Raw genomic sequence first — 22,378 nt, 5'->3', positions numbered from 1 at the left:
GGAGCCTGTGCTCCGCAACGGGAGAGGCCCCAACAGTGAGAGGCCCGCGTACCGCAAAAAAAAAAAAAAAAAAAAAAAAAAAAAAAAAAAATCCAGGGCTCACTTATCAGTGCTTTCTTTCTATTGTTTTTATAGTCTATAAAGGCCTTTTATCACAAAATAGTCTGGTACATTTTTAAGGGTCATGGCTTCCAGCAGTGTGTCCTGCGGTAGGAACTGTGTGAACCCAGCTGCATCCATTCTCTCCAGGTTCCTGACAAGTGACAGCACCTAACCATGAAACACTGAGTACGGGAAGGAGGGAAGGTATCTGGCCCATGCACGGGGAGCAAGGCCATGACCCTACCCTTTCTTAGTGACGTGCTTAAAAGTGAACTGAACTAAAATCTCATGGAGCAAGGAGACTAATACAGACTCCAGAAGCCTAGTCCGATTAACAGACTCAGGTAGCTATTGAGAAGGGAATTCCAAAGGGCAGTGCAGAGGTGCTCTGTCCACAATCCCTCACCTTCCACAAGGGTGGAAGGTAAAGAGTACAGGCGTGAGTACGCAGCAAAGCCTTAGTGGCCCCACCGCTGCTGTGTTACCTTTTCCTGAACAGGTGGACCACTACACCTCGCTCAGAGGAGATCTGACTTAAAGACTGTCAGTGGAGTCATTGTTTATAACCTGTGACTTTGAACTTAAGGAAAGTTAGGACTGGATTCCAATATCTGGAAGAAGATGTACAAGTATGACTCTGGTCCATCACCAGACACTGAAATACCCAAAGAGAAGGTGGAGTAAAACTAAATCCTGCTTGCTGTAGGTGTGGAACTGAGCAAGGAAGAAATTCCCGATTTCTTATGTTCTCCACGGGGAATACATTAGGAATTGGTAGGTGGGAGATCCCTGAATTAAGTCAGGGCAACCGAGCGCTACACTAGGAAAGTAAAGTATTACACAGGATCTAGCATTCCCTATTGCCACGGCACAGAAAGCCATGGATCACATCATCATCATAACCACTCCCTTTCCACTGGCTTAAAAATCCGTTCCAGGGAGAATTTTTTTTCCCCATGGATATCTATGTATTTTTTAAATTTTGTAATAGAAATCATAGGAAAAAAATGAAATGATACTTGCTACCAATTTTTCTGGAAATGCCTTTAAAGGAAGTGATATAAGCAATGCTGACACCAAATCAACATATCCTAGATACAGACATAAATACATTTTTACATACATACATACATATATAGTTATATATCTTTAAACATATACAACCACTAGCTCCAAAAAGATATAAATGCCTTATTGGAGAATGAGGACCCGTATCTTTTGATCCAATCTGTTTATAGGGAGGAAAAATGAGTATACCCCAGCGTTCATTTCCAGAGAAGGTTCCTCCTTTTCAAAAGGGGTGGAGATGGCAGTGATGGTCAGGGTGACAGACGGAACTAGTCCTGAGGGCGGCTCGTCCGTGATTGGCTCTGTCTTAATGGTTGTTGATGGAAAGTCTGTAGACAGGTACCATTTCTCACTCTCCACTTCATCTGTGGGAAAAAGATAAGCACACATGTGAATCTGTTCAGGGCATCAGGTATAAGTAAAACAAATGGCACTGACCTTTCTCCTCAAAAAAAAGCTCCAACAAAGAATTACTGTGAGTAGAATAAAAGGAAATAAAATGAGGATGTGAGAGAGGAGATAAATGGATGAAGAAATGAATGGCGAAGTGAGAATCTATACTTGCATCACTTGAGTGTAAGGATGCCTAAAGCAACTCGGGAAGGATACATATAAAAGAAAGAAACTAGGCTCTCTGGGCAGAGCAGGAAGGAGACTAGGTGGATGGGGAATAGGATAGGAGAGAGAATTTCAATGTGTAGTGTTTTATACTCTTTGGTTTTCAAACCAATTAATATATTATCTAGAAAGAAAGAAAGAAAAGAAAAAGAAAGAAATGCATTTAAAAACAAGAAAGAAAGATATACATTTAAAAATAAGAAGGAAAGAAGCGAATGGCTGACAACCAGGGTCTCAGGAGACAGGACTGGAGACAGGTCTCTGTCCTTCTCCCCAGTGGATGGTTATTTGTTTTCTTCTTTTTCTTCTCACTCCCCATCATTGGTCCTAGTCTGCTTCTCTACGACACCGCTTATGCCTTACACCTGACCTAGACTTCCAGAATTTTACTTAGCCCTCTAGGAAACTTCAGAGTTTGTAACAGACATCTGCCCCTTGCTGAAATGGATGAAATGCTCATCCAGAGGAAAGGGCGGCATCTTGCCAAGTCTGGTCTTGGCTTGCCTCTGGCTTTCATGACGACCACGGGCCTGGGAATCACAACAAAGCAACAGCACCGAACAGACAGAAGCACCGCCATCACTCAGTGACATTCTCCTGGGAGCCTGCATGGTACCCTGCATTTCTTACCAAGTTACATTAGGGCAGGTACCTCAGCATAGCCCTGGGAAAGGAGGGAGGAGGGCAGGAAAGGGAACAACAGCCAAGAAGGCTGCAAACAGGTGCAGAACAAGAGAAAACAAGTCAGAGATTCCCAAAGGCAGCACTCCTCACCTGTTACCAGTTTTACTAAAACGAAACTAAAATAAAGCAAAGATATGCTCCCTTGCTTTATGAAAACATTTAAACACACACACACACACACACACAAACACACACCAGGTGCTTCGTGAACTATTACTGTCCAGGGGAGCAAAGCCATTCACATTATGAATTATTTTACACTCAAGAATTGGGCTCAACTTTTCTTATGAGAAGGTACATGAACATCATTCAGAACTGTCAAGAGGGCAGTGGAAGAGTGGCCACGGAAGCTAAAAACTAAAGTTCCCAATGATTAAGGTTGTATTTCATAAGCAACTTCCTTCAAACACAGGGAAAGGTTAGATTCACATGCACCACGGAAAATAATTTTCCCCCAAATCCAATTTATAATTGACTCAATTAATTATTCCAGCCCCAATTTATTTCCTGAGGTAAAATAAAGATGGGCAAGACTTAGGTTGGTTGAAGGTGTTTTGCTTTTAGAGCTGGTTCTATGGAGCTGTTGAGTGCTACGGGGTGATGGAGGATTTCCATCCTTCCCGGGGTGTGCGCCACATCCTGGCCGAGCGGGAGAGGCAGGTAACAAAGGTCCTTTTGAAAGCAGCCAGAGGATGGAGACCACACTGTACTTGATGCAGAACCCTGCTGGGAAGATGGGCTCCCCAGCTCAGCTTGGGGAAGCAACTGGATGAGGAACCAAATGAAGTACCTAACGCCACTCCCAGAATGAGCTTAGGCATGAGAAGTCTCTGCCACCTGTAAGGAAAACACGCTTAGGACAGATGTAGGGAGGGGCTGGAGAGACAGAGAGAGCACAGATCACGTTTTCTCCACTCAGCAATGATGTGTTCATACCTCTGCCTTGTCAACACTTACAGCCTGTCCACACTGAGCAATATTTACCCCTGGCAGAGACTGGAAGAGAGATGGTAAGATGAAATATAGTCTCAGTATACATTAAAATTAACAGTTAAGGAGGCATCCCTGAGGAAAAGGTCACATACAATTACCAGGAAATGGTGAGATAAGGCCAGATCCCATGGCTGTGTGGTTACAAGTACTGTGATGAAACATAATTCATAAGGCACAAAAGGCAAAAATAAATACAAAAAGCAAATACAAAATTACAAGCAGAATAGAGACAGGTCATGAAATTAGTCCTTCCAATCTGGCTAGCCATTCTCAAAGCACACACATTCATAAAATAGGTCAAGATAGCTTATATTCTTAATGCTCAGGGTCCTACACCCCTATTTTAAAATTTTTTATATAATCTTTGCTGTATCAGAGATGGAGACTGAAGGACAAATAATGATACGTGAACTATGAAACAAAACTTCCCCTGAACTCTTCCAAGAGAAAAGCACAAATATGTTCACTGCAGCATTATTTATAATCACAAAACACTGAAAGTAACCAAAAGAGTAAAAAGGAAGGGCAAAGTGAATGAATTAGGGTACATCCATACAATGGAAATATTATGCAGCCAGTAATGTTACATGTTTAAACCCTTTTTAATAACAAGGCAAAGAGTTATGATAGAATATTAAGGAAAAAACCTGAATATAAATTTATGTACTATTAATGAAGAAAGTGATAGGAAAAAAAGACTGAAAGGAAATATGTCAAAACAGTAAAAATATCTCCGGAGAATAATTCAGAACATGAGTGACTTTTTTTTTTTCTCTAGTTTCATACTATTTCTAAATTTCCTTTACTGGGAATATATTGTCCCTGGATGATCACACATGGACATGGCCTGCTTCGCCTTCTCTGCTTTATATTTTATGATGGTAATTATTAGATAGAAGCCTTAGTGGGACTGGCCACATGACTGGCTTTGGCCAAAAGGATGTTAGCTTTGTAACACAAGTAAAGTCTTGAAATGCACTTGTACAACTGAACTTACACACTTGTACCTTTGCTATCACACTTGTGAGAAAGATGTGCCAGGACAATCTACTGATCCCAGAAGGAGGACAGACACATAAATCAGAGTTGCTCCCAGATGAGCCTGGCCGAGATCAGCTAACTCTCAGCCTTAGAGATGTGAGTGAATCTAGCTGAAATCAGCAAAATCACCCAGCTGCCCCTGACCCTCCACGCCTAAAGCAGCCAACCTCCAGCCAAGGCACAGATATGCGAACTCTAATAACAAATGATTGTTGTCAAAGCTAATGAGTGATTTGTGATTTGTTATGCAGGAATACAGATGGCTGATACAATACAGCTGCACGTATATACAAGAAATGAAATCCATTACATCAGAACCTATGGCAACAAATAGTTACACCTTGTTCCCATAATAATTCCTCTAAACCACCAACTGTGAACCATATCGATAAATATTTGTAGATTGACTGATTTGATCTACCAATTATATAATAAAATACATGATTTCAGTTGAAGAAAGTTAGCCAGTAAGAAGTTTGGTGAGAACATTCCAGTGGCGGTTGAAATTAGAGAAAAAAGCTTTCATTCTGAACTACTAGGTATTGGCTTGTACTCTGTCCCTCAGTGGAAATAAAGATCAAATTAGAGAAAACAAAATGACAAATGTAACCTGTGAGGTAGGGGTTTAACAAAGGATAAAGGGAAAGGGAATCAGCAGAATATGTATTACAATTTTTCTACGTGAGCTTATTTTTGTAGTTCTATTTCAATGGCAAAAGATCAGCAGAGCACCACGGCTTAGAACTTAGATGGTTGAGTTACTGATAAAACTACAAAAACAAGACTCAGTATACACTCTATACACTGTCCAATTTCTAATACTTGAAGCTTAGATAGTGAGTGAAAAATTTTTGTTGTTGCTGTTTTTTGTTTTTTTTTGTTTTCTGCGGTACGCGGGCCTTTCACTGTTGTGGCCTCTCCCGCTGCGGAGCACAGGTTCCGGACGCGCAGGCCCAGCGGCCATGGCTCACGGGCCCAGCCGCTCCGTGGCACGTGGGATCTTCGCGGACCGGGGCACGAACCCGTGTCCCCTGCATCAGCAGGCGGACTTTCAACCACTGCGCCACCAGGGAAGCCCGAAAATTTTTTTTTTGTAAATTGTCTATATGCCTTTTAAGTTTCATTTCAGAAGGAAAACATCACCCAATAAGGTGAGTAGTGCACTGTGGGGAGTAAGAAGCACAACCAACGTATCATCTGAATTTATTTAAACAGTTTCCTGGGCTTCCCTGGTGGCGCAGTGGTTAAGAGTCCACCTGCCAATGCAGGGAACACGGGTTGGAGCCCTGGTCCGGGAAGATCCCACATGCCGCGGAGCAACTAGGCCCACGCGCCACAGCTACTGAGCCTGCGCTCTAGAGCCTGCGAGCCACAACTACTGAAGCCCGCGCACCTAGAGCCCATGCGCCACAGCAGGAGAGGCCACTGCAGCGAGAAGCCCGCGCACCGCAACGAAGAGTAGCCCCGGCTCGCCGCAACTAGAGAAAGCCTGTGCGCAGCAACGAATACCCAACGCAGCCAAAAGTAAATAAATAACTTTATGAAAAAATTTTAAAATGAAAAAAAATAAACAGCTCCCTATCAAATAAACAGCTTCCGACTGGCAAATTTCCTCGGCATCACCACTTAGCTGTCAGCAAGAAAATAAAAACAAGCCACTGTCTCGTGGCAGTGAGTCCTTCATCTCCAAGGATGAAATGGAGCAGCTATGGGCAACGGGGCTAGATGCTGAGATTACCAAGACAGCAGCTAAAAACCCCACAAACCAAAGCCAACATAGAGGCGACACCAAAATGCATGTCCTCAATCATTCCCAGGTGTGCTGCGTAAATAACGGCACTGAATAGCTACTGATTCCTGGGAAGGGGAAAAATGAGATTAAACTCTAAATTGGGAGTAGGTAGTATCTTTATAAATGTCGTATATATGTGTGTGTGTTTTATATATATATATATATACACATACACACATATACATATGTATATATGGTGTGTCTGTGTACTTTTAAAAAGAGAAATCACATAGGACAAATACCACTCATATGATATATACATATATGTACCCATTAGCTATTTATGTAATATGTCTAAAGTAAAAAGGAAATTTTTGTAAATTAAAGAAGTATGCCTGGGGCTTCCCTGGTGGCGCAGTGGTTGCGCGTTCGCCTGCCGATGCAGGGGAACCGGCTTCGCGCCTTGAAAAATATGTACTCTAAAGTATAAGTAACAATATGTTCATTAAAAATATGAACTTGGGGCTTCCCTGGTGGCGCAGTGGTTTCGCGTCCGCCGGCCGATGCAGGAGAACCGGGTTCGCTCCCCGGTCTGGGAGGATCCCACGTGCCGCGGAGCGGCTGGGCCCGTGAGCCATGGCCGCTGGGCCTGCGCGTCCGGAGCCTGTGCTCCGCGACGGGAGAGGCCACAGCAGAGGGAGGCCCGCATACCGCCCCCCCCCCCAAAAAAAAAAAAAAAGAAGTATGCCTCATCTAAATCCTTCAGCATTTGATAACTGTGTTTGCCCTTTGAAAAATTTCAAAGGAACTGGCAAATCTTGGCTGATTTTCGATGTAAACATCTCTTAAAGGAAAATGCTAAGGCTGGGTTCTGGAGGCTGGGAGAGGGGCAGGAATGCAGTTGAATATGTCGGAAACATATTAAGCTGTAGCCCACTGCATGTTCAGACAGAAGGTAGGTGCCTGCCCGCCCAGGGTCCCCTCCCTGAGTGCCTGGACCCTGAAATCACCTCCAGTGGTGAGTGGCATGAAGAAATGTTGAAAATAGTAAAAATAGCAAACACTGAACTGTGAGTGTTTACTATGTGCTAAGCATTGTTCCAAGTGCTTTAGATATATATTAATTAATTTAATCCTAAGAGTGAACCTGGAAGGCATGTACTATGATTACCCTCATTTTATAGACCAGGACACTAAGAGATTAACTCCCTCACCCTACGTTACCCAGCTTGTATACGGCCAACCTGGGATCCACACGCAGGCAAACCAGACCCACAGCCCTGCTCCTGGCCCCTCCAGCATACTGCTTTGCAAGAGATCACCGATGAAACAGATCTCTAGCCAAAAGTGAGTATTCTTCAATTAACGTTATTTTGAGTCCATAATTAGCCACTACAAAAGGTACAATATTGGTTCTTTCTATGCTTCTCACCTTCATTTATATGGACTCCTAATCCAATGTTCCTGAGGTTAAGAATTCCAGTTTAACACCAGCAAATAACAGCTAAAATGTTCTGAGAGCTCACTGTGTGTCAGGCACGGTTCTAAATGTCTTCACATATTTACACAGGTTTCTGTGATTGATGCAATTTCTCTCGGACACCTCCCTCACTCCATGCTTTCTGTGCTTGTGCTTACAGAACCTCTTTCCCTTACTCTGGTGTTCATATTGTGGCCAGTTGATAAACTATGTATTTAATTATGTGGTAATTTACATAGGGCAATAATAACAAGAGCTAATATGTATTTAGTGTTTACTAATTGCCAGGCACTGTTATAAATGCTTAATACATACTAACTCATTTACTCCCCCCAACAACAGCACACGGTTAAGTATTATCACTATTATTCCCATTTTAAAGATCAGGAAAGAAACACAAGAGTTGAGCCACTTGCCCAAGATCACACCATTAGTAAGAGGCAGAGCCCAGATTCCAATTCAGGCAAATTGATTCCAGAGATGAATCTCTATACTGCATCCATGTTCTGCATTTGGCATCTCAGGTCTTCCCATAGGATACTGTGTTTAAAGTATTCATTGAATAAATATCTGTGGAGCAAATGACTGATTTCAAAAGATTTACTTAGTATATACACGCAAAAAACCCTTGTGTGTACATTTCTTTTCCTTCATGAAAATGAATGACTCTGACTCATGAATAGAGTAAGTTTAATGCTAGATAGCTGTACATATTGCTTTCTTATACCATTCTAGCATTGCAATGGCCAGGCAAACGAAGAAGTCATTATTTCACTTCTAAAAGGGGGGAAAGCATCATTATTTTCATAACCTGTTAGAAAAAGAAAATAAAAGGTAATCTCAAAAGGATGATGAATAGCAAAGAAGCATACACCACTAGCCCAGGCTTCAGACTTGGAAAGGAAGGCTGTTCCTCTGTTTGTCCACCCCAAGCACATCAGGTTCTTTCTGTAGCGCATCCATGTCAGGGGACCCAGCTACTCTCTGTAGGTAGATGACAGACACATCTGCCTTTTTTTTACCCTAGCATCTACCCCTCTAAGACAGCTCAGACCCATGCTCTTGTCAGCTCAGACCCACAGCTCTAATCAAATGTGATGAAGATACAGCTGTTTATCATTTCTCTGTGACTTTCTTTCCCAGGTCCCACGGCCTTGGAATATTTCAACATCAAGAGGTCTTCCCATTGCAAACAGGAAACCTAAGTCACCCATGACTCATCTCTACCCTTTATTCAGCATACCCGATGGTATGCTAATCTTGCTCTGGGTTTCATGTAATCCTTTCAAAATCCATTTTTTCTTTGCCATGGATGGTACACGCCTTTCCATTTCTCCCTGCATTGCTATATCCATGCACAACTTCCCTGCTCTGGCGTCATCAGCCACGAGACATCATTTTCTTCTTCTAGTCTCCAGAAAAAACACCATCCCACTTTCCTAAGGCCTTGTTTCCCATCAAATGCTGAGTATCCGCCTTCCATCAGGCTACCTCATACCAGCAGCATCTGTTCATGTTTAGCTCACAGACTATTGCTTTCATTCCCACCTATGAAAACAGCTCCTTAAACTTAGGATATCCACAGTAAGCCAATGTACCCAGCCATCACTTGCCCTACTTACTCTAGAAGTCTAACCAGGCTAACCTGAAGGAAGATGATTATTATTTATGTGCTGGTCCCACCCTCTCTAGACCTGGAAGAGCCACAGTTACAGTCCTTTATTCCACCCAAAATAAAGTTACCTTGACTTGTACATGGTGCCAATAGATCACTTCTGTATTAGCATAGTTTATGCTAAGTCTGTTGATATTCTATATATTTCTAACTTGGTTCTTATATCATCTTGGAGGATAGGGGCCATGTCTATGGATGAAGGCTGTTCTCTCTGAACAGCCTTCATCCAGCACTACTAAGTTTCTTCTTTAGGAAGACGACTGAAATTAACTAACAAAGCAAATGAATACCTAGCATCCCAATTTAATTACAAAGGAACATGACCAAAATAGAGTAACTCATGAAGATACCCTCCAGGTGGTGAGGTGCCAAGACTTGGTCATTCACGTATAAGCTTTTTATTCTTCAATCTACTTGGAAGCTTCTGCTTATCTCTTTATAACCTCTTTACTTTTTTTTTTTTTTTTAAAGAACAGAAAACCCTGCTCAGCAGCCTTAATCATGGGCAGAAATGAACGAGCTGAATGTAGGATGTCTTTCTGGTGGTTCTGAAGGTCGAGCCCACATTCCTAGGACTGGCTCCTGTGGTTGCCAAACGATGTGAAGTTCTTTAACTCAAGTGTTTCAGAGAAGTCTACAGTCAAATTCAGCCCTGAAGACAGATGACTCCTGTGTAATCTTAGACTAGTGTTTCTCAACCTTCTTTTGGTCACAGACTCTTTTGAGGATCTAAAAAAGTTATAAATGTTCTCAGCAGAAAAACTGACAAATGTTGACAGCCCAAAATTTTGCATGTAATTTTAGGGGTCTACAGTCCATCTGAAGAACATGATACACTAACAGGATAAGAACACCTACACTTGCCCAATATAGCTGGCCTGGGGTTCAAGGAGGGAGGAAGAGGGAAAAGAAAGAGTGAGCAAAGAAAGAACAAGGAAGGAAGGAAGGAAGAAGGGAAAGAAAGAAGGATGATGGTGGGAAAGAGAAAGAGAGAGGGGGAAAGGGAGTAAGAGGGAGGAAAAAAAAGAGAGAAATCCAATAAACTGAGAGAGCGTCCGTACTTGAACTGTTTAGCTTACCACTTTGTTTCAGGCTTGGAAGCAATTACAGAAGAATTGCATTTAATCTCAGTAAAACTGGACAAGAAGATTGGAATCATTGGCTTTCCGAGATATAATGAAATACTATCCATCACTAGAAACAAGAATTCCTAGTTTTGCTTAAGCTGTTTAGACAATGCAAAAGATGAAGAATATTAAATTTAATGCAAACAGAAATTTTTTAATGCTGCCTATTTATGCGTTGCCTAAAGAACTATCATCCTCCTCGATCAGGAAGGCAATCTGCTTGAGAGAGCACTGACTCCAGAGAGATCTTTGTGAATTAATCCTCCCTTAAGGCGGATGCAAATTGGGGTTCAAATGAGTCAAATAATTCTGTTCCCAAATATTTGTATATCCACAGAAAAACAACTGGAGCCAGGAACTCGACAAACCTTTCCTGGGCAAGTTCCTCATCCATTCATACACACTGCCTACCTTTGATTTCACACATCCCAAATGGTTCCTGTCCATGTCCGTTATCCCCTACTCATAAAAGTGCTTTTGCTGGGACTTCCCTGGAGGTCCAGTGGTTAAGACTCTGTGCTTCCACTGCAGCGGGCATGGGTTCGATCCCTGGTTGGGGAACTAAGATCCTGCATGCTGTGTGGCTAGAAAAAAACAAAAGCTGGCATAGAAAGCTTTTACTCAGAGAGAAACTGGTACTTAACAAAGATGAACTGTGGATCAGAAACTCTTTGCAAAATATATCTGACCCACTGTACTTATTCTCAGCAAATTACCAGCATGGCCTATTGCAGTGTTGACTTAAAAAGTTGCACAACCTAAAAGTTGAGAATTATTTTTTATTCGGCGGACTTTCTGAGGACTTAAGCCTGGAAAAGAGCCTCTCAGGGAGCTCTGAGGGACTGCTCCGAAGAGGTGAGGGAGGAGCCGGGATATACAGGACTTTTTGCAACAACAACCGGGTAGTCGGAACATCAAAAGATTACTGTTTATTAAAGAAAACCGGACACCTCAAGGAAATGAATTTAGCATTTTTCTCTGTATGGGAAGATGCAAGAGTCTGGGCTCATTGAAATCATTCCTCTGATATGCACCAGAACTATCCAGGGCCAGGATCCTGCTTTTTTCCATACTGAATTCCCTCGGGGTGCACAGTCTTGCGGAAGGCTTGATGGCCACAACATCTTTTGTTTATTGATACGATATGGCAAGTGACACATTCTTTGCGCACAGCAGTATAGCACCTCTAAACAGAAGGAGAGGCCAGATGGGGGGAACTGAATGGTGTGTGCTTTGGTCTAATGATAAGAAAGCTTCCTGGAAAAGATGGACTGATCATTTCTCCCCACACTAAGCTATCAGTATAGGTGGCACCCATGAGTTCCTTTATGCTGCATTTATACTGATTAGCGTTAAAAAGCAAAGAAATAGTGTTATTGGGAAGAGAAAGGGACCCTCAACTTTTGGAAACCTGCTTATTTGCAATCATTTTAGTCGGGGTCTTGGTTTAGAAGAATCAATGTCCTGGCCCTCTGCCCACTATGTGCTTTCTTCCAAACCATCACCACTGTTTCAACTCTACTCAACGCTTTAGGGCCCAAACGAAATTCTGCCTTGTTCATGCAATTCTTCCTGTGATCTTCACTGGGTGTACGCTCTGTCTTCTGAACTTCTAGTTTCTTTTCCTCTTGGGACACTGCTCATATTCAGTCTGATCAAGTATTGGGGTACAAGGCATTTTCCCCTAGAGTCCGGGTGTAAGTTTTACCATCTTTGTCTCACAAGTATCTATGACAGTGCTTGACACACAGTAGGTGTTCGACAAACATGGAATTGAAGGGGAAAGTTGCCCAGATTGTTTAGGTTCCATAGTCTAGAAACAAGGCTGCTGAACGGCTGACTAGCTCCACAGATGATAACTAAATACAATATAGGTATTGCTATATTGTTATCACACTCCTGACACAGGGCCTCCGCACTTGCCGTTTCCTCTGCCTAGGAGCCTCTTAGACATACACCTAGTTCTTTCCCTCATCTGCTGATCTTTGCTCAAATACTACCTTCAAAGAAAGGCCTTCCCTGTCTATCCTATTTAAAATCTCAACTCCCCCACTGCTATGGTTTGAATGTTTGTGTCCTCCCAAATTCATATGCCGAAATCCTAATGCCCAAAGTGATGGTAATAGAGGTGGGGCCGTGGAGAGGGGATTAGGTCATGAGGGTGAAGCCCTCTGTAATGAAATTAGTGCCCTTATAAAAGAGACCCCACAGAGCTCCCCAGCCCCTTCCACCATGTGAGAACACAATGAGAAGTCTGCAACCAGAGAAGGCTCTCCCCCAACCATGGCAGCACCCTGATCTCAGACTTCCGGCCTCCAGAACTGTGAGAAATATATTTCTGCAGTTTATAAGCCACCCAGTCTGTGGTATTTTGTTATGGCAACTTGAATGGATTAAGAAACTCCCCGCTTCTCCAACATCTCCCTATTCTTTTTCTGATTTATTTTTCTGTATATCACTGATCACCATCGAATACATATATATAGTTTACTTCTTTACTTTTTCTTATTTCCTATTACCCCCTCACATCCTAGAATAGAAACTCCATGAAGCAGAGATCTTTATAAATTGTGTTCAGTCTTTATCCCCCAATGCTTAGAATAGCCGGTGGCAGATTAAGCACAAAGCAGGTGCTCAGTGAATAGCTAAGGAATAAATTTTTTAAATGAATCACAAAGCACCTGTAAAATACTCACCTCTACTTGGCACTGTGCTTGATCCTGCACAAGACAACTGCTAGAAGCCAGGAAGCTGTAACCTGATGAAATACCTGCAGCCCAGTTTGTCTGCACAGTGACGGGGCATGCAGAGCAGGTGTCTCCCCTGATGTATCACCAAAGGCTGGGAACATGCTTCATTCAGTCTCCTATACTTTCTCCCTTAACAACTCAAGAACCACTAGGAGCATGAATGGCTACACTGTAAGGCACTGATAACATGTGATAAAGGAGTTCAGACATGGAAGAAGCCAGTTTATAGACATCACTATGAGAAGAAGTGTGGTGGTCAGCTTCTAAGACACCCCCCCAGTGATTCTGTTTTTCTGGCATTCCCATCCTTGCATGGTCCCCAGACACAAGGAATCAGGACTCCCCTGTGTGACTGACAGAATAACTTCCACAGCTGGGTCAGAAAAAGTATTTTAGCTCCTGTCTTGGTGTCTTGGCTCGCTCACTCTTTGGAAGGCACCTGTGCTCACCACTACACCACCAACGTATCCCTCACTCTTTGGGAAGCCAGCTCCCATGCTGTGGTGATACTCAAGCAGCGCCATGGAGAGGCACTGATTCACCAGCATCAACTTGCCAGCTATGTAATGGAACCACCTTAGAAGTAGATCTTCTAATCCTGGAAAAGTCTTCAGATAACTGCAGCCTCAGCCAACATCCGATTTCAACCTCATGAGAGATCCTGAACCATGCGGACAAAGAATGCCACCTGCCACATCAGCAACAAAGGATTTTATAGCCGTCAAGTCCTCAGCCACTGCATCTGTCCCCAACTGGGCACCCTGAGGGGATTCAGGATAGGAAAGAACAAGATACTGGCCTTAGATAGTTAAGGTGCATATCAGAGAAATGATTTCAATAAGCCCAGACACTTGCATCTTCCTATACAGAGAAAAATGGTAAATTCACTAACTTGAGATGTCTGTTTTTTTAAAATTAACAGTAATCTTTTGATGTTCTGACTACCTGGTTTTTGTTGCAAAAACTCCTATATATCCCGGCTCCTCCCTCACCTCTTCCGAGCAGTCCCTCAGAGCTATCTGAGAAGCTGCTTCCCAAGCTTAAGTCCTCAGAAATTATGCCAAATAAGAAAACATAATTCTCAACTTTTAGGTTGTGCATTTTTTTTCAGTCAACAAACAGAACCACCTAAGTGAGTCAGTCCTGAATTCCTGATCCACAGAAATCATGAGAGGTAATGAATGATTACTACTGCTTTAAGCCACGAATTTGGGAAGATCTGTTACACAGCAGTAGATAACTCATACAAGATGTATTAGAAATGACTTCCACAAAGGAAGTAGGTCTTGAAATAGAGACATCAAAGGAATTGTAGGAATAACAGAGGCAAAGCAGTAAAGAGAATACAGGGAAAACCATGAGCAAAGGCAGATACAAATATTAAACAGAAACCATACCCACACAGAACCTCAGGATTGGAAACAAATCTTAAAGGTCAATTTAGATCAACCTTTCATCTAGTGCTAGAGTCTACTTAAAAAATAAAACAACTAAGGCAGGGACTGCATGAATTTATCTAAGTTAAAACCCAGAAGAAGGCTGACTCCTTACAGTGGTCCTCTGTGTAATGATAAAATGAGGAGTATGTAGTCATAACAGAGACCATATTCCTGCATTTGAACTGAGGTCATTCCTGGAAGTGATTTAATAAGAAATTGAGGGGGAAGGAAGATGGAGAACAGAGGAGGGGAGAAGAAAGACAAAAAGGAGGAGAAGCAGAAGAAACAGAAGCAGGAGAAGGAGGAAAAGAAGGGGATCAGGAAGAAGAACAATAACAACTCTACAACAACAGAAGATGAAAGAGGAAACACTGATTTATTGAAATGCTGTGTGGTGGGCACTGTCCTAAGTTCTTTAAACACATCATCTCATTTTACCCTCACAACAGCTCCACATCCTCAAATTATTTTAGCTCTACTTCTTCCCTTCCTTCCCAGGAGTCTTCCCCTCGCCCTGTTCTCCAGATTTGAGGTAGAGAAAGTGGACAAACCACAGAGAGGAAGGATTAAGTCATCACGCATCTGACCTCTTGTCAGGAAAAATCTGAGAATACAGTTAAGGCTCCAGAGGGTCCAATCAAGAAAGAATCCACCCACAGATTCGGGGCCTTCCCTTCACTGAGGATATAAGGCTAGATTTCCTGGGCTGCTGGTCAGCAAACCTCTAATCAAAGGAAGAATAGATCTGCGATGGGAAAGAAAAAACCTAGAGCATTCTCTGTCCCAAGATATGATGTTTTACTGATCCCAGAGTTGGTTCTTTTAGAGGCCAGTAGTAGACCTAAGAACCCCAGCTGGTGGAGGAATTCCTCCACAAAGCTAACAGCCTATTTGTGAAGCTGATAGGAAGCATTTGCCTTTGACCCAAAGAAGCAGGAGGGAGCTTGTTCTGTAGGTAGCCACTTCACAAGATGTTGCCATGTGTACAGTGGTATAGGAAGGGAGGGGGACATCCAGGTCAAGCCAGAGGACATCAAGTTAGTGACCATCCCCCACTCTTGTCATCCTCCTGGGAGAAGAGAGCATATGTCCAACTAGTATTAGAGAATATAGTTTTCAAAACTTAACTCAAGATACTAAAATAGCTGATTATACTTCTAGGAAAACAAACATAGAAAATTAAATTTTAAAAGTATACATACAGCCTATACCAATTAAAGGCCTATGGATTAATAGTCAAAACATCTGAACATCTCTAAGGCCAGGAAAACTAACCCTTTAACACATTCCATACTAATGGCATTGATAATGGACATGAAAGGGTAACCAAAGAAAAAAAGTCTTAGGAATGCTAGCCAAGATCTCCTATACATGGGGTCAATGAAACATGCTGAAAATAGGTTTAAGAGGATGCCCAAGAAGTGTTTACAGAAAGAATGGTCATAAAAATGATTTCTCAGGAAAAAAAATGGCATGACCTCTGAAACAATGGATGTACTGGAATTATCAACCAGATAGGCCAACCTGGTTTGCAAAAGGATGCTTTGCTGCCCAGTCCACAGGGTCAGAGAAAGCAATTAGTACCATTCAGCTCTAGCAAATTCCCAGAGCACACAGTCTCAGGTAGAGAGAGGTATTCTGTGCCTCTTTGCATTTCCCCATGGCCCAAGCACAAGGCGACACACAGCAGGTATGTGGCTGAAGGGGGCGCTAATGATAACACACACTCCACACCCTCAAGGAGGTCAGAGCCAAAGGTGCCGAGGTCCCAGCTGCTTCCCCTGCTCTGGGTTTACCATCGTTGAAGCTGTCACTGGCGGTGACGTGGGCAAACGGTGACTGGGCCCGAGGCTCCTCACACAGGGAGTAGCTGTGCTCAGCCTGAATGAGAGGCGCCGGGGACGTTGGGGACGGCTCTACCTCCATCGACACACTCTTCTCTGAGAGGAAAGGGTCGTTCAGGAGCTGGCCCAAGACGTTCTGGGAAAACTCATCCAGCAGCTCCGAGAAGTGCTACAAGAAACAAAGGAGGAAGGACTCAGTTTCTCTTAACCATGATCTGACATTTACACACGTTCTAAAGCAAAAATATCATCCACTGCTTCAGATGAAGTCCCTTATACACAATTGTCCAGGTATCTGTTGCTGTGTAGCAAACCACCCCAAAGAGTAGTGGCTTACAAGAGCCAAGAGTTATTATCTCTCACCACTCTGTGGGTTGGCTGGGTGGATGTGCTGATTTCACCTGGGTTCACTGACAGAGGCACAGTGAGCTGGAAGGCTGGCGGCGGCTGGGCTGGGACACTGGATGCCTGCGCCTTTTTCTCAAAGAGGCTCTAGCAGGCTGGGAGTCCTCATGGGATGGTAGAGATGTTCCCAGAGGGAGAAAACCAAAGCTGCATGGCCTCAGAGGTCACACATCATCACTCCCTCCACATTCTCAGGTCAAGGCAAGTGACAACGCCAGCCCAGATTCATGGGGTGGGAAAATAGACACCACCTCTTGTCCAGAGGAACTGCAAAATCACATCGCAGGCAAGTGTAAACAGGATGGCATGACTCACTCGGGGCCATCACTGGAACTATCCACCACATTTTGCATTGGGAATATTTTAAAATAAGCTATCTTGTATTTTTGAAGCATGAAAGTGTTATTTATTGCCAAGTGCCAAGTTCAAAGGCATCGGAGGCAGCTTCCCTCTCTTCTCCCAACGACCTGGACTTTGTCCCTTTCTAGTTTTTCCTTAATCTCCTTAATCTCTTCTCATCTTCCATCTCCAACAGCACCACCTCCCTAGCCCCCCACCATGCCATGACAATGATACAGAAATGGTCTACACATATATTCACAGGGAGTCCTATATCCCTCGTTCCATGGTCCCACACTAAAGGACTGTAGCCCCATCTACTCTCTCTCACCGATAGGGGGATGTTCATGATATGAGGGTCTGTAGAGCTGGGTTTCTCAACCTCAGCACTACTGACATTTTAGATGGGTGATTCTCTGTTATGGGGGGCAGGGTTGCTCTGTGCATTGTAGGATGTTTAGCAGCATTCCTGGCCTCTGCTCACTACATGCCAGTAGCACTCCCCTAGTTGTGAAAGCCAAAAATGTCTCCAGCCGCTGTCAAATGTCCTTGGCCGGGGCGGGGGGCTGGGGGTGGGGGTAAGGGGAAGATCACCCTTGGTTTAGAACTACTGCAGTAGAGTATATTAAAAATAATTATAATATAATTTAATTTAAAATTTCACTTGATACCAGCTGTTAGAGCCACTTCTACCTTCTTAATGTTCCCTGAGTCACAGACCAACTGGTGTCATCCTTATTGATTAAACTTTAGGGACACCTCTGTTATAGAAAGGAAGCTAGGAAAGCAGGTACAGCAATAAGACAACTGATTGCAGATGGTGATACTTGGGGTAGACAATGAAAAGTCTTGGGATTTGCAGAGCAACTAAGTCCTACCATTGAACTGAAGTGTCAGTGAAGATGTTATGAAAATGAATGGAGCTTGGGGAAGGGGGCGGGCAGGTGGTAACCCTAAGGTTAGAGCTCTAATATTAGGATAGTTGTAGGGCAGAACTTTTGCTTTTGTAAAGGAGAGAAGCAGACGACAGAGAGGAGGCCTTGCAGGCTAGGCCCTTAAGGCAGAGTTAGATTGCCGGGTTTCACCAACAGCACAAACATGAGAAATGGCTTCATCTCCTCAGGACAGAAGGCAGAGAAGCCACAGGCCTTGGGCACATCCTAATAGGCATGGGTCACCCGTGAGAACAAGACAGGGTGGTTGGGAGAGGGTTCTCTGTATACAAACATATTTAGAACTGAAAGGTCCTTGGAAGCATCTAAGGCAAGAATTCCCAGATGCCAACTGTCTGTATCACAATCACCAGAAGAATTTTGTTTTAGTTGTTTTTTAATGGAATATTTCAAGCATTCAGAAAAATTAGAGGGAATAGAACCATGAATAATTATGCATTGATTCCTTTTAAAAAAAATCTTATTTTTCCACATTGTTACTGCTACTTTTTTTCTTTACTCTTTCTTCCTTTTTTAAAAAATACAACATGAAGCTCCTATCCAATCCCCTTCTTTCCTCTCAGAGTTAACTACTACCCTGAACTTGGTGTTTATTTTTCCCATCTAGGACTTTACACTTTTACTACATAAGTATGTTTCTATTACAAACATATGGACTTTTTAAACTTTAAGTAAACAGCACCATACTTCACACCTCCTCTGCAAGTTTCTTCTTGCAAAAAATTTTTTAGGCTTATTCATGTTTACATGTGTAGCTCTATTTCATTCAGTTAAATTTCTGAATTGTATCACATTGTACTTACCCATTTCCTCTTGAGGGACATTTAAAGATTTTTTTATATATGCTATTGTAATAAACATTATTGAACATAAAGGGAAATTTTAAAACATACAAATCCTGTGACCCATCTTCAGAGCTTCTGACTTAGTAGGTCAAAGACAACCATATAAAAACCACCACTACCACCTGTGATTCTAATGTTCACATCAGTTTTTCAACCATCGAAGGTTGACCCCATCTCCACTCACCACCTCTCTCCCTACACCACTTTACAATTAAGTCCCTGGAAGTTTACAAAGTCACCGGAAGTTTACAAAGTCCCTAGAAGTTTGGACATGCTCAAGGTCAGAGAAAGATTCATGGATCTTGCAGCCATCATGTGCTAAACTTTAGATAGGTCCTGTGGATATAAAATAAGAAAGAAGAAGACAGAAAAAACCCTGCCTTCCTTGAGCTGATCATCTAGACCCTTGCTTTTCAAACTTTTATGTGCATATAAATCACCTGGGGATCTTAAGGCATAGATGCTGATTCACAAATCTAGGTGGGCCCGAGATTCTGCATTACTAATCAGCTCCCAGGTCATGCTGCTGGCCCATGGACCGGACTTTGAATGGCAAGGAGTGGAACAGCTTCAAGGCTAAGACTAGGATGCAGGTTTCCTGACTCTCTGATAACCTGAAGCCAGGGTCTGATTCCCTAAGCGGCTCCCGAAAGACAAATTTACTGGTTACCTGAGGGTGAATATTCTGCAAGCGTTTGATGGAATTCCTTTCAAGACCAAAATTAAGGAAACAAGAAGAGAAATAAATGACAGGGAATCCTGAAGAATTCATGGCTGTTAAAAAGTGCTTTATGACAACCTTTCCTCTGGAAAAAGAAGCTCCTCAGAAGAAGTGAGCAACTGTGCTTAACCACTACCCACATCGAGGAACTCAGCAAAGTGGTGAGCACTGAGAAGGTCCCAGAGAGACACTTGTGTGTCTCTGGTGTCCCAAGGATACGCCCAACTTGTCCCAACCAGACGCTGTGACTCAGCCCAGCAAATTAGCTCCAGCTGGGTCTCCTTGGCAGCTACGGGCTCTGGGGCTCAGCAGACAGGTCAAGCTTCTACTGCCTGTGCAGGAACCAGGCCAGAATCAGACCATCTTTAATGCCAGTGAGAGAGGGGCATATGGTCTTGGAGGCCGAAGACCAGAGAAAGGAGCAAAGTGAGCCTCAAAGAGGGAGGCTTTCTGCCTACAAACACTTTAGCAAAGGACTACTCATGTAGTAGTTCAAGGGCTATGAAATGTCAGTTGAATTCTTTCAAAGACATGGCATAACAGCATTTTACCATTCTGCCTAAGAGTTTCATCAAGCTTTCTGGGTTTATAATACTTTCACAGCTTTCCCCTCAACCAATGTTCACATCAGTCCTGGGAAGTTGGCTTTAAACCCACTGTCCAAGGTCTCAGTCACTTACTGTTTGAGCTTGGCCTTGAACACAGATCCTCTTATTGCAAATTGACCGAACATTCCCCACATTATTTCTCCTAGGAAAGAAGTATCCGAGCTTTACAACCCAACGGCTTGGAGAAGTTCTAACCGGGATGAAAACACGATGCTGGTGCTGATCATTAATGAAGATGTTGATAGGATCAGGTGGTAGGCTCATCTGATGGACTTAGTGCTTGACATATTAGATTTTCAGAAAATGAGCTAAGTGCTTTGCTATAAGGTAGGCATGTCTCCATGTATAGATGAGAAAACTGGGGCTCAGGGTGGTTGGGTACGTTGCCTAAGGTTGGAGATGCATAACTGAATTCCATCCCAAGGCTAGCCAGTTCCAAAGCCCATGCACTTTCTACCACAGAATGCTCCATCATTTAAGTCAGCCTCTAAAGCTGACATGTAGTAGAGACTGGATTTTAAAAAACAAATACAGACTCACTGACAGCCCATCCATTCATCCATTATGAACACACAGTCTTCACATTCGAAGTGTAGAAATGCGTCAGGGGTTTGTTAGATGGAGAGGCTCCTGGTATCACTTCCACGCGGCATCAGCAATGAGAACAGAAATATTTTCTTGCCCTTTGAGTGTGGTTCTGCCAAAGGGTTCAAAGCCACACCACAGACTCTCCGGTTGGAAGAAACCTCCTGTCGAGGTTAAACCTCTATCTCATGACATGAATGTTCCTCATCTCCTCAGTGAATATGGTGTGGTCTCATGACATGTATATTCCTCATCTCCTCAGTGAAGATGCGTGCAACTTCCTTTATGAACCCTTTTCAAGGTCTGTCTCCCCATTACTGAAGACCTGGCATTTAACATCCTTCAACCTGGCCCCAACCGTCCTGTGAAGTCTTGTCCCCCTTTATTCTTTTTTTTTTAAGATTTTTTTTGATGTGGACCATTTTTTTTTGATGATGTATTTTTGTTTTTATTGTTTAATATTCCTTAAGAATGTGAAGATCCTATTGTACTTTTCTCTATTTTTTTCAGTTTTCTCTATAGTTTATTAATAAGTCAAAAGAAATTTTTTTTTTAAAAAAAGAGAAACATAATAAACCTTTTCCTTCTCCTAGTTCCTGGGTCTTTTTTTTTTTTTTTCACACACACACACTGTATTTTATTTTTACAAGAGATAAATAGACTGACACCAACCATTGTAAATGGATGACCACAACAGAAGCAACAGTGATTGCAATTACCAAACATGAAACACACTCATACTATGTCATAATATTGACATTCAGTCCAGTAATCCTCCACTGTAACAGCTCCTTTACTTTGCAGTGAAAATTGATTTGTATACTTTTTGCCTCTGAGTCCTTGTGGGATTTTTTTTTTTATTCAAACAGAAAGTCACAAAAATTATGATCATCCTCATCAGTTCACTCAGTCCCATGTAATTAATTTTTTTTTCTCTATCTTTTGTTAGCCCTTTTCCATGGCTCACGGGCCCAGCCGCTCCGCGGCATGTGGGATCCTCCCAGACCGGGGCGCGAACCCGGTTCCCCTGCATCGGCAGGCGGACGCGCAACCACTGCGCCACCAGGGAAGCCCTAATTTTTTTTTCATCTTGATCTTTTGTTACCACTTTTATGAGTTCATCAGTTTTCCATTAGAGTTCTGAAAATGCTTATTCATTCAGTTCAGAAGTATAGCCAGTTACCAGAAACCTGTACTTGTCAGTCTTTTCCATGAATTCCTTGAAGATGAAACCCTTTTATAGGAACATTTTTGCAAAAGCATCAGAGTACACCCTGAACTGTCTGTAAATGACAAAAGACTTAAAAATGACCATGGTTAAAGATTTGATGAAAGTTCATAATAATGCAATTGACAAGGAAATTTAGTT

At 42.7% G+C, this 22,378-nt stretch overlaps 1 protein-coding gene across 4 annotated transcripts in view; it reads right to left on the bottom strand.

Moving 5' to 3' along the window:
* Positions 1-22,378, bottom strand: part of CREB3L2 (cAMP responsive element binding protein 3 like 2) — a 121,317-nt gene that overhangs the window by 28,676 nt on the left and 70,263 nt on the right. For all 4 annotated transcript variants that reach the window (XM_024129368.1, XM_024129374.3, XM_055084811.1 and 1 more), the window contains 2 exons: positions 16,506-16,722; positions 1,360-1,535 (listed from right to left, as the gene is read on the bottom strand). In XM_024129368.1, the coding sequence (XP_023985136.1) occupies positions 1,360-1,535; positions 16,506-16,722 (393 nt within the window). The remainder of the gene's footprint in view (positions 1-1,359; positions 1,536-16,505; positions 16,723-22,378) is intronic.

Source organism: Physeter macrocephalus, chromosome 5 (assembly GCF_002837175.3).
Source record: "Physeter macrocephalus isolate SW-GA chromosome 5, ASM283717v5, whole genome shotgun sequence".
Classification (NCBI taxonomy): domain Eukaryota; kingdom Metazoa; phylum Chordata; class Mammalia; order Artiodactyla; family Physeteridae; genus Physeter; species Physeter macrocephalus.
The sequence above is the reverse complement of the archived record's forward strand: the minus strand, read 5'-3'. Positions and strand labels throughout refer to the sequence as shown.